At 47.1% G+C, this 12695-nt stretch overlaps 2 protein-coding genes across 3 annotated transcripts in view; one reads left to right on the top strand and one right to left on the bottom strand.

Moving 5' to 3' along the window:
- Positions 1-7190: 7190 nt before the first annotated feature.
- LOC123743393 (protein VCF1) lies at positions 7191-11672 on the bottom strand. Of its 2 annotated transcripts, none has more exons than XM_045719819.2 (3): positions 10819-11672; positions 10598-10718; positions 7191-10282 (listed from the first exon to the last, which is right to left on the bottom strand). In XM_045719819.2, exons 1-3 carry the CDS (start codon positions 10833-10835, stop codon positions 10028-10030), a joined length of 393 nt encoding a protein of 130 aa, XP_045575775.1. In that variant the 5' UTR covers positions 10836-11672; the 3' UTR covers positions 7191-10027. The 2 variants fall into 2 exon arrangements, with proteins under 2 accessions (XP_045575775.1, XP_045575776.1); XM_045719820.2 differs by having other exon boundaries at positions 11372-11672.
- Positions 11673-12107: 435 nt separating this feature from the next.
- Positions 12108-12695, top strand: part of LOC106606301 (protein HID1) — a 41229-nt gene continuing 40641 nt past the window's right edge. Inside the window, exon 1 of the mRNA XM_045719818.2 lies at positions 12108-12252. Within this exon, the coding sequence (XP_045575774.1) occupies positions 12187-12252 (66 nt within the window). The 5' untranslated portion in view covers positions 12108-12186. The remainder of the gene's footprint in view (positions 12253-12695) is intronic.

The raw sequence follows: 12695 nt of genomic DNA, 5'->3' as shown, positions 1-12695 counted from the left end.
CAGGGTCTTGTTGTGAGAGGAGCCAGGCATTACAGGGTCTTGTTGTGAGAGGAGCCAGGCATTATGGGGTCTTGTTGTGAGAGGAGCCAGGCATTACAGGGTCTTGTTGTGAGAGGAGCCAGGCACTACAGGGTCTTGTTGTGAGAGGAGCCAGGCATTACAGGGTCTTGTTGTCAGAGGAGCCAGGCATTACAAGGTCTTGTTGTCAGAGGAGCCAGGCATTACGGGGTCTTGTTGTGAGAGGAGCCAGGCATTACAGGGTCTTGTTGTGAGAGGAGCCAGGCATTACAGGGTCTTGTTGTCAGAGGAGCCAGGCATTACAAGGTCTTGTTGTGAGAGGAGCCAGGCATTACGGGGTCTTGTTGTGAGAGGAGCCAGGCATTACAGGGTCTTGTTGTCAGAGGAGCCAGGCATTATGGGGTCTTGTTGTGAGAGGAGCCAGGCATTACAGGGTCTTGTTGTCAGAGGAGCCAGGCATTACAGGGTCTTGTTGTCAGAGAAGCCAGGCATTACAGGGTCTTGTTGTGAGAGGAGCCAGGCATTACAGGGTCTTGTTGTCAGAGGAGCCAGGCATTACGGGGTCTTGTTGTGAGAGGAGCCAGGCATTACAGGGTCTTGTTGTGAGAGGAGCCAGGCATTACAGGGTCTTGTTGTGAGAGGAGCCAGGCATTACAGGGTCTTGTTGTGAGAGGAGCCAGGCATTGTGGGGTCTTGTTGTGAGAGGAGCCAGGCATTACGGGGTCTTGTTGTGAGAGGAGCCAGGCATTACGGGGTCTTGTTGTGAGAGGAGCCAGGCATTACAGGGTCTTGTTGTCAGAGGAGCCATGCATTGTGGGGTCTTGTTGTGAGAGGAGCCAGGCATTACGGGGTCTTGTTGTGAGAGGAGCCAGGCATTACAGGGTCTTGTTGTGAGAGGAGCCAGGCATTACGGGGTCTTGTTGTGAGAGGAGCCAGGCATTACGGGGTCTTGTTGTGAGAGGAGCCAGGCATTACAGGGTCTTGTTGTCAGAGGAGCCAGGTATTACAGGGTCTTGTTGTGAGAGGAGCCAGGCATTACGGGGTCTTGTTGTGAGAGGAGCCAGGCATTACGGGGTCTTGTTGTGAGAGGAGCCAGGCATTACGGGGTCTTGTTGTGAGAGGAGCCAGGCATTACAGGGTCTTGTTGTGAGAGGAGCCAGGCATTACAGGGTCTTGTTGTGAGAGGAGCCAGGCATTATGGGGTCTTGTTGTGAGAGGAGCCAGGCATTACAGGGTCTTGTTGTGAGAGGAGCCAGGCACTACAGGGTCTTGTTGTGAGAGGAGCCAGGCATTACAGGGTCTTGTTGTCAGAGGAGCCAGGCATTACAAGGTCTTGTTGTCAGAGGAGCCAGGCATTACGGGGTCTTGTTGTGAGAGGAGCCAGGCATTACAGGGTCTTGTTGTCAGAGGAGCCAGGCATTATGGGGTCTTGTTGTGAGAGGAGCCAGGCATTACAGGGTCTTGTTGTCAGAGGAGCCAGGCATTACAGGGTCTTGTTGTCAGAGAAGCCAGGCATTACAGGGTCTTGTTGTGAGAGGAGCCAGGCATTACAGGGTCTTGTTGTGAGAGGAGCCAGGCATTACAGGGTCTTGTTGTGAGAGGAGCCAGGCATTATGGGGTCTTGTTGTGAGAGGAGCCAGGCATTACGGGGTCTTGTTGTGAGAGGAGCCAGGCATTACAGGGTCTTGTTGTGAGAGGAGCCAGGCATTACGGGGTCTTGTTGTGAGAGGAGCCAGGCATTACAGGGTCTTGTTGTGAGAGGAGCCAGGCATTACGGGGTCTTGTTGTGAGAGGAGCCAGGCATTACAGGGTCTTGTTGTGAGAGGAGCCAGGCATTACAGGGTCTTGTTGTGAGAGGAGCCAGGCATTATGGGGTCTTGTTGTGAGAGGAGCCATGCATTACGGGGTCTTGTTGTGAGAGGAGCCAGGCATTATGGGGTCTTGTTGTGAGAGGAGCCAGGCATTGTGGGGTCTTGTTGTGAGAGGAGCCAGGCATTACGGGGTCTTGTTGTGAGAGGAGCCAGGCATTACGGGGTCTTGTTGTGAGAGGAGCCAGGCATTACAGGGTCTTGTTGTCAGAGGAGCCAGGCATTGTGGTGTCTTGTTGTGAGAGGAGCCAGGCATTACGGGGTCTTGTTGTGAGAGGAGCCAGGCATTACAGGGTCTTGTTGTCAGAGGAGCCATGCATTACAGGGTCTTGTTGTGAGAGGATCCAGGCATTACGGGGTCTTGTTGTGAGAAGAGCCAGGCATTACAGGGTCTTGTTGTCAGAGGAGCCAGGTATTACAGGGTCTTGTTGTCAGAGGAGCCAACTATTACAGGGTCTTGTTGTGAGAGGAGCCAGGCATTACGGGGTCTTGTTGTGAGAGGAGCCAGGCATTACGGGGTCTTGTTGTGAGAGGAGCCAGGCATTACAGGGTCTTGTTGTGAGAGGAGCCAGGCATTACAGGGTCTTGTTGTGAGAGGAGCCAGGCATTATGGGGTCTTGTTGTGAGAGGAGCCAGGCATTACGGGGTCTTGTTGTGAGAGGAGCCAGGCATTACAGGGTCTTGTTGTGAGAGGAGCCAGGCATTACGGGGTCTTGTTGTGAGAGGAGCCAGGCATTACAGGGTCTTGTTGTGAGAGGAGCCAGGCATTACGGGGTCTTGTTGTGAGAGGAGCCAGGCATTACAGGGTCTTGTTGTGAGAGGAGCCAGGCATTACAGGGTCTTGTTGTGAGAGGAGCCAGGCATTACGGGGTCTTGTTGTGAGAGGAGCCAGGCATTACGGGGTCTTGTTGTGAGAGGAGCCAGGCATTATGGGGTCTTGTTGTGAGAGGAGCCAGCCATAGGACTCCTCTCCTGATGAAACATGCCAGTGTGGCAGATCATCAGTGTGGCAGGTCATCAGTGGGGAAGGTCATCAGTGTGGCAGGTCATCAGTGGGGAAGGTCATCAGTGTGGCAGGTCATCAGTGTGGCAGGTAATCAGTGTGGCTAGAGATAAGATGGGAGGCGGTTGGAGCTGCAGTCTGGCTGCCGTCGTTGGGCGGACTGACTAATATGCCTGAGTGCAGTCACTAAGAGCAGCACTGTTCCCATTCTCCTAATAGGCCCCATTTAAACAGCAACCTATATACTGGTGCTGTGAGTTCATGTTCTAGCCAGTCACTCCTAAACATCCATTATACACACATCCTGTATAAACCACTACAGTTCTCCTGTATAAACCACTACAGTTCTGCTTGCCTAGAATAAGGACCGGCTCTCTGGAGTGGGGCTCTTGGTCCTGAAAATCACAAAACATTTAACATCAAACTATATCACACCAAGAATGCCTGAACATACACAGAGGATGAGATAAGCTGTCTGGTTGGCGATTCAGCCAGAGCACTGTGAAACAAAAAGGTCCACTATGCTTTTCTTCCCCCTTTGGGGGTGAACTTTTATTGTGATTGATTAGCAGAGAGCCTGGACTGTGGGCTTTGCTCCGCTTGGAAAACAGTCTACTGTAGATTGTCTCTGTTGCATTTTGTGTGAAATTGATTAGGGAGAGACCATAAAGTCACAGACACTGACCCAAGCACACTCAGGCTCGGACCGCTGGTAACTCAGCACTCAAGATTCGCTGGAGGGAGCATTACCACTGAAGACACAGACAGTACACTATAGAACATGTGGGGGGCCGTTTGCTTACTTTACTCTGCTATGATGGTGGTGACTGTCTTTGTCTGCCACTTAGGCAGCATGTTAAGCCCACTGTCTGTGAAATAAACCCTTGTATAAACATAAAACCTGGCTGGTCCAGCACGTGGACTTCCTGACTGCACCCTGAGATCGTCCCATCACTCAACATGGCGCTGGTCTTAATGGTAGAGCTGTTTGTTGAGGAAAGGAGGGAGGGGGACCTTAAACCTGACTTATTCTATATCACTTTACTCTCTTCTACCTGTCATCATATTCCTCTGCATCCCCATTGTGGTTCTGTTCCAATGCCCTGCCATAAGCCACTGGGTCACTGCTAACTCCACTGGCTAGTGGGTCATATATTTTTGGGATGGGCAGAGGGTGCAGGGGAGTGGGAAGACTTTGCCTTTTTGGTGTGTGTGTATGTGTGTGTGTGTGTGTGTGTGTGTGTGTGTGTGTGTGTGTGTGTGTGTGTGTGTGTGTGTGTGTGTGTGTGTGTGTGTGTGTGTGTGTGTGTGTGTGTGTGTGTGTGTGTATGTATTGGGAGGGTAGAGCAGATGTTTGTGTTGGCTAGTATGGTAGATGAGAGACCCAGGGCTGTATATGCCAGCCCAATGACCATCTCATGCCAGCCAACAGAAACAGCTGCCCAAACACATTTCACCCCGGTGTTGCATAGAGAGGGAGGGCGACTAGATAAACTCTCTGTCTCCCACCACTACAGCCAGTCGCAGCTCTACGTGGACAGACGATATGGGAGCCAGACCACGTCTCTCTCAACATGTCTATAAGTCTTGCTAATGGAGGCCAAATCCTTCAGACTACAAAGACAAATAATGACATTTCACCAACAAAGCCATGGTAAAAACATTCCAATGAACTGTTTGGAGTTCAATTCCTTTCACTGATTTGGATGAGTTAGAGACGCTTTTGCAGAGGACAAATGAAAACAAGGAATTGGCCCTAACCCAGATTCTGCTGGCCATAGTAAAAAATGTACGAATGTGTGCATATACATCGAACCCAGAACAAGGACAGTTGATTTGAACTACCTCTTTCCCCTCTGCACGAATGATATAAGCCATTCATCACAGACACCCACCTTTATGTGCTGTGCGTGTATCACAGGAGGTTGGTGGTGCATGAATTAGGGAGGACAGGCTCATAATAATGGCTGGAGAGGACTGGCTGGAATGGTTTCCATGGTTTCCATGTGTTTGATGCCATTCCATTGACTCCGTTCCAGACATTATTATGAGCCGTCCTCTCATCATCAGCCTCCACTAGCGTGTGTATGTGTGTGTGAACAGGGATTCTAAGCAAATATATGTAGTTGATTCAGTGCATTCTTTATAAAGTGCATCACAAACCAAGAATTCTCTCACACTCACAGAGTTGAAATCATTCATACAGGAAGTCTTTCCGTTCCAAGGTACTTCATTTAATTCTCAGAGTCTGTCACCATCTAGTGGTGAGGAACATTAGTGCTGTTTAATAATCAATGTGTGAACAGGGATCAAGGGTGTGAGGTTTGTCTTCGACTAGACATTCCTCAGAGACGGCCAGGAAATAAACACTGTCTGGTCTAGCCTGCCTTGCTAAAGAAAAAGTCAAGGTTAATGCACACACACACACACACACACACACACACACACACACACACACACACACACACACACACACACACACACACACACACACACACACACACACACACACTCCTTCTCTATGGCCTGTCTATTCCTTAGCTTCCGGTATCAGTTTGTCATTTACAACACTGGCAATCAGCCAGGACACTCCTTATCGTTTTCATTGTCCAGATAAATGTCATTGCTTTCTAAATAAGGTCTTGATTTCTAAATAAAGATCAACAATTCAATTAAAGACTTACTAGATTTTTTATTCAAGATGCTGGATGCGAGCATTTTGCCACGTCTACATTACTTAGCACCTAAATAGATAAGCCCAAGCTTAAATGGAATGTGATGCTTGTTTTAGAAATGGAACACGTGATTCAATTTCACACTATAGGGCCATACCGAATCAAACCATCCCAAGCTGGGCTAAACTGAGTTGGCCTCGTTATCCATCTACCATAGCTGCTGGAACTGTTCTGGAAAGAACAGGGTAAAAAAATATTTTAATATATTGTTTCAGGTTGCCCAGGCCTATAGGATAAATTAGCTTTCCCGCTCAGGACAAAATTCTCCTTAAGACCATTTTGTGTGTTGAAAACAATACACTTGCCTCTCTCGTTTTTAGTCCTATGTCTGTTTTCTAGCAGAATCTGCCATGATAATGAGTTAGAGGCGTGGCCTAGGAGGCCTAAGCAGGGACTACCTGGACTTATCTGTTTAGAAATTGTAATTTTCTGTTGCAAAATGATTTCCGTTGCATGCCCTAATGAACACATCCTGGGGCACCAACTGTCCTCCCAACAGATAACTAATCATGGGTTATCATTGACACATCCATCCTTTCCTTATGAGGACATGGGAAGCATAGGACATTTTAGGCTCACTGGTAATGAGGACTTCCAGTAGGAGGTAGCCCTGGTTACGTGGGATACATTAATGTATGTAATCTGTTAAAATGGGTCTGAGACAAGACAATGATGGGTCTGAGACAAGACAATGATGGGACTAATTAAAGGGATCATTCAGCGCTCCTCCTCCAACACAGGTCACATCTCATTAAAGGGATCTTTCACAACCATTCCTCTAACAGGTCACATCTCATTAAAGGGATCTTTCACCACCATTCCTCTAACAGGTCACATCTCATTAAAGAGATCTTTCACCACCATTCCTCTAACAGGTCACATCTCATTAAAGGGATCTTTCACAACCATTCCTCTAACAGGTCACATCTCATTAAAGGGATCTTTCACCACCATTCCTCTAACAGGTCACATCTCATTAAAGGGATCTTTCACCACCATTCCTCTAACAGGTCACATCTCATTAACGCTGGGCTGCAGTGCCTAACACAGGTCACATTTCATTAACGCTGGGCTGCAGAGCCTAACACAGGTCATATCTCATTAACGCTGGGCTGCAGAGCCTAACACAGGTCATATCTCATTAACGCTGGGCTGCAGAGCCTAACACAGGTCACATCTCATTAACGCTGGGCTGCAGTGCCTAACACAGGTCACATCTCATTAACGCTGGGCTGCAGAGCCTAACACAGGTCATATCTCATTAATGCTGGGCTGCAGAGCCTAACACAGGTCATATCTCATTAACACTGGGCTGCAGTCTAACACAGGTCATATCTCATTAACGCTGGGCTGCAGTTCATAGGGAGTCATTCATTACTCAGATTGGGAGGAGGAAGTTGACATCACAGATCCTATAATTCACTAACACTGGCTGGATAGCTATCATACTGTGCTGATAGATATACAAATGAATTGTTTTATACAATATTTAATAAAGGTTAAATATAAAAATTCAAATGACAAGGGGACACATCTCTTGAAAAATGGTACAAAGATACAACAAACCTGTTTCAAATCATCTTTATTTTCAAATGTAGGTGAATTTAAAAAACTAAATCAAATCCAAAACTTCAATGGCAGGTAAGATGTCATGTACAAATTCTTAATACAAAAAATAATACAAATAAACCATATTTTCTGATAGAACACTAAACCCAGTCTTAACTGAAAGAGGGACAGTGGTGCTCCTCCCCCACGAAGAGGACAGCGAATCCAACTTTGGGGGAAAGGGACCTGTGAAAACACACAGCCTTATGGTCGTTGCTTTAAATACCTGGATGTTCACAGAGACTGGATCCTACCGCAACCATCCAGCTGGATTCAGACTGGATCCTACCGCAACCATCCAGCTGGATTCAGACTGGATCCTACCGCAACCATCCAGCTGGATTCAGACTGGATCACACCGCAACCATCCAGCTGGATTCAGACTGGATCACGCCGCAACCATCCAGCTAGATTCAGATTGGATCATGCCGCAACCATCCAGCTGGATTCAGACTGGATCATACAGCAACCATCCAGCTGGATTCAGACTGGATCATACAGCAACCATCCAGCTGGATTCAGACTGGATCATACAGCAACCATCCAGCTGGATTCAAGTGGGTTTGTTTTGCAGCTAGGCCAGTTTCAGTGGCTTCAACCACACCGCTAACAAGTCTGGACTGAGGGAAGGTCTTCTTGATAAGAGGTGTTTGGGTAGTAAAGCTGTTTGCAAAGCCCCTCCAAAAACAGGTCACAAAACAGAGGTTACAGTGCATTTTTATACATGCTCAGTCAGATCCAAGGTCCCTTCTTCATTACTGGGGTAGGTGAAAATTTTCCTGATTAAGTTGCACTATGACCCTTGGTCCTGTTCAGTAGGGCACACTGTAGTAAAACATTGTGAAATCAAATTTAAACAAGTCCAGCCATTCCCCTTTTTCAGTCAATTTTCTTCCATTTGGTACCTAATAAATAAAAACCTGGATAGTTACAGTATGTGATTGTTAGCCCCCTGTAAAGTGTGGAAGCAAACAAATCCTCTGTTATTGATTCACATACAGTACACCTGCATACCGTAGCCTACATAGTGCAGATTTCATTCAGTATATGACTACCCAAACCCCAGTAAACCCTACACAGACCCTAAACCCCAGTAAACCCTAACCCCAGTAAACCCTACACAGACCCTAAACCCCAGTAAACCCTAACCCCAGTAAACCCTACACAGACCCTAAACCCCAGTAAACCCTACACAGACCCTAAACCCCAGTAAACCCTAACCCCAGTAAACCCTACACAGACCCTAAACCCCAGTAAACCCTACACAGACCCTAAACCCCAGTAAACCCTAACCCCAGTAAACCCAACACAGACCCTAAACCCTAGTAAACCCTACACAGACCCTAAACCCCAGTAAACCCTAACCCCAGTAAACCCTACACAAATCCTAAACCCCAGTAAACCCTAACCCCAGTAAACCCTACACAGACCCTAAACCCCAGTAACCCTGTACAGACACGAAGTTCCTGCAGCCCCTCCAATTTCACTCTCAAACATCCATAAAACCACTTCGGACAACTAAAAACATGGATTTAAATGGATATATGGTTAAAAAAAACATTAAAAAAAAAAAAAAAAAAAATCACTCACTATGCAGCATGTAACCCAGACTGGTCCTATGCAGCGTGTAACCCACCAGACTGGTCCTATGCAGCGTGTAACCCACCAGACTGGTCCTATGCAGCGTGTAACCCACCAGACTGGTCCTATGCAGCGTGAAACCCACCAGACTGGTCCTATGCAGCGTGAAACCCACCAGACTGGTCCTATGCAGCGTGAAACCCACCAGACTGGTCCTATGCAGCGTGAAACCCACCAGACTGGTCCTATGCAGCGTGAAACCCACCAGACTGGTCCTATGCAGCGTGAAACCCACCAGACTGGTCCTATGCAGCGTGAAACCCACCAGACTGGTCCTATGCAGCGTGTAACCCACCAGACTGGTCCTATGCAGCGTGTAACCCACCAGACTGGTCCTATGCAGCGTGTAACCCACCAGACTGGTCCTATGCAGCGTGTAACCCACCAGACTGGTCCTATGCAGCGTGTAACCCACCAGACTGGTCCTATGCAGCGTGTAACCCACCAGACTGGTCCTATGCAGCATGTAACCCACCAGACTGGTCCTATGCAGCATGTAACCCACCAGACTGGTCCTATGCAGCATGTAACCCAGACTGGTCCTATGCAGCATGTAACCCAGACTGGTCCTACGCAGCATGTAACCCAGACTGGTCCTACGCAGCATGTAACCCAGACTGGTCCTACGCAGCATGTAACCCAGACTGGTCCTACGCAGCATGTAACCCAGACTGGTCCTACGCAGCATGTAACCCAGACTGGTCCTATGCAGCATGTAACCCAGACTGGTCCTATGCAGCATGTAACCCAGACTGGTCCTATGCAGCATGTAACCCAGACTGGTCCTATGCAGCATGTAACCCAGACTGGTCCTATGCAGAATGTAACCCAGACTGGTCCGGAACAACAAAAAGAGAGTCACAGGTCAGGATATTCCCAATTGGATCAAACAGTTATTATTGCCAACAATATGAACAGGTTTCTTTTTACATTCTAAATGGATTGCCAAGTTTCAATAATACAGCAGGCCTGGACAAGCTAGTCTCCATCCAACGATACGCAGACAGCATAGAGCTGCTGTGATGTTATGGAAACTGGAGATGTAGAGGGGTAGTAGAGCTGAGTGACTGATCCACCATGTAATGCTCCGGACATGCCCAGGTTGTGGTCGGTCCTCTCCTGCCCCAGCGGCATGGCTGGAATGGTGGGAATCATCATGCATCTCTGGGGTGGCCTCGGCACTGCAGACTCTCAAAGTGGGCCTCTCGTAGGATGCGGTTGATTTGGTGGTATGAGACCAGGTTAGTGGGGTCAGCTAGCTCTGAGGAGAGAGCCGAGCTGAGGGGACTACATGGGCCAGGGGCGTAGGGTTGGGCCCCACTGAGGCTGTCCACAGCACACTGGCTACTGCTGCTGCTCCCCACCGCATGGTCCGGACTGCTGATCCCTCTGCTCTGACTGTTGGACAACTGGATGAGGAGATGAGGAGATAGTGGCATTCAAGCATTAGCAAAAACACTACTGACTGACTATGGTTTCCTCATTCAGTGCATGTCGACCTGTTGACAACGACACACACAGTAGGTTAACCATTTTAGCAACACGTCTCAAGTGTAACAGCGGTAGGCCCAATGGCACTGTTAGTGAAAGTACAGGAAGGGAACTTACGCCTAAGAGTAGGCTGACACTAGGATGCCGTTACCCCTAGCTGACAATGGACTGTTTGGGGGGATTCACACGATATTGAAAATGTAATGTCTCTTGGCATTGGTGCTCGTACGTACCTCCGAGTCCCAGGCGTCCCGGCCCAGCTCAGGAGAGAGGGGGTTAGCTCCTCTGCTCGACCTTTTGGCCTTAGGCACCAGCTGGCCATTCTCCTCTTCCCCACCACTCCGCTGGCGTTTCCTTATAAAGGGGTTGAAAGACAAACACATTAGAATCTAAAATACAATATACATGCCAGACAGTGCAAGTAGCATGCAGATAAATAATGCAACGAACTCACCTGTTTTCAGTTAACATGTATTGATTGTAATTGTCCTAATGACAGGCCTTGCAGCTGGTTACGTGTCGTGGACAATATAAGGTTAGGCTGCTGTGACGAGTTGTTTTTCACCGTCACTGTTTCCGGCCTAGGCTACTCACAGTTTGATTACGTTTACGGCTCAGCAAGCTAATTCATTAGCGATCTAGCGAGTGTCCCTCGCAGTTGTTACAAGCCAGCTAAAATACATTATGTTGGTATTTTAAGTGCCATGAAACCAGCGTGTCGAAGATATCTCTAACATAAAGGGACAGACAGACGGTTGGCGACCTCACCCAAACATGACATTTGAACTACTTTATTACCAGCTAAGCTGTTTAGCTAGCAACTAGCAAACAGTCAAAGCACCAAATCAATATCATAATGGTATACCTGCTGTTTTCGAAGTCAAATCATGGCTAGCAAAACGACAGTTGACAGACTAACTAAGCTAGCAAGACGGTCACGTTAGGTTGATAGCTATCTAAAGTTAGCTAACATGTAAACAATGTGAGAGAAAGAAACCCGCCCTTACATTCGAGCTTTGAAGCTCAACGTTGCAAGGACCCAAACTATGCTGTCTAACGTTAACTTGATAGCTACAGTAACGTTAGCCTTCTCGATTCACTGATCAAAACAACAAAAGGAGGTATCCTCGGTGTAGATAAGTGTCTCACAGGTCAGATTCTCCTGCTAGACAATGCGATTTGTGGTAAAGAAAGACAAATACATTGATTGAAAGCTACATTTCAACAATATCGCCGGTATCCACGCTCCAACATCTATGTAGCTAGCTAGCTACCTCACTAGCCTCCGCTGTTTACATGACACCGCGTCTGCGCAGTAAAGACAGAACGTTGGCTAGAGCTACCACATGGTGTCGCTGTTACCGGTCCGGTCCGGTTCGGACCACAACCAGTACAGACACTGATACAATGGTTGATACAATGTTACTATATCTTATTGTTACAATCATGTATATTGTAACCAATTATATCAATATTGTAACAGTGATTTCAATCAAAGATATTGTATAGAATAAAACCCCGCATTGTTGTATTGTAAATTGCATTCCATTAATATATTTTTAAAGAGATAACCCTACAATATTATGATATTATACCAGGTGCAAGGGTTCCCTGTATAATATGTATTACATTTTACCTTATGATAGGCATAGTGATTATTGTACTCTTGAAAAACCCGGAAGTTTCGAGCCCAGTGTAAAAGGCTAGCCAACCAGTGACGTAAAAACGCCTCCGCGAGTGACTCAAGCGGAGGATAGAGGTGAACAAGATTAGTAGGGATTCACGGCATCAACAACGCTGTAGTATATAAAGGAATATCAAAATGGGTAACACCGATTCTAAACTGAACTTCAGGAAAGCAGTGATACAGCTCACAACCAAAACACAGGTTGGGTACCTTTGAAATATTTATTATAGGCCAACGCTGAGAAATAGGAAAATATTTGAGTATAAATAGCGATCACAGAAAGAGCGCAATAGCTGGTTGTATATCACTAGGAAGGATAAAGGCTCTATTGGAAAACAAAAGATAGGGGCTGCATATAGACCGTCGATTTTCAATGCATAGGTCTATATTGAGATATTTGTTAAAAAAAAATATTCTCCCGCACGTCATGAAATGCTTGGCGTATTTGATCATGCGTTTTGTTAGGTTATAATCAAATCCCCCGCAATGATAGCAGTGACACGCTACTGTTTTAAATCTCTCATATGCCTTATTCTGTCCTATTGTTATTCTGGGGTGTTTCTATTTTTTATTAGGTTTCTGCGTTATATGAAAAGTGGGCTCATAAACCTATAGCATATCCAAACACCCCCTTTTCGCTGTTT

Source organism: Salmo salar, chromosome 06 (assembly GCF_965601325.2).
Source record: "Salmo salar chromosome 06, fSalSal1, whole genome shotgun sequence".
In the NCBI taxonomy this organism is placed as follows: Eukaryota; Metazoa; Chordata; class Actinopteri; order Salmoniformes; family Salmonidae; genus Salmo; species Salmo salar.
This window is presented reverse-complemented; position numbering and strand designations above follow the sequence as displayed.

Excerpts from the sequence above, each read along its gene's own strand:
- LOC123743393 (XM_045719819.2), bottom strand. Across the intron at positions 10,283-10,597 it reads GGGACGCCTGGGACTCGGAG|TTGTCCAACAGTCAGAGCAG; the intron begins GTACGTACGAGC and ends CTCCTCATCCAG.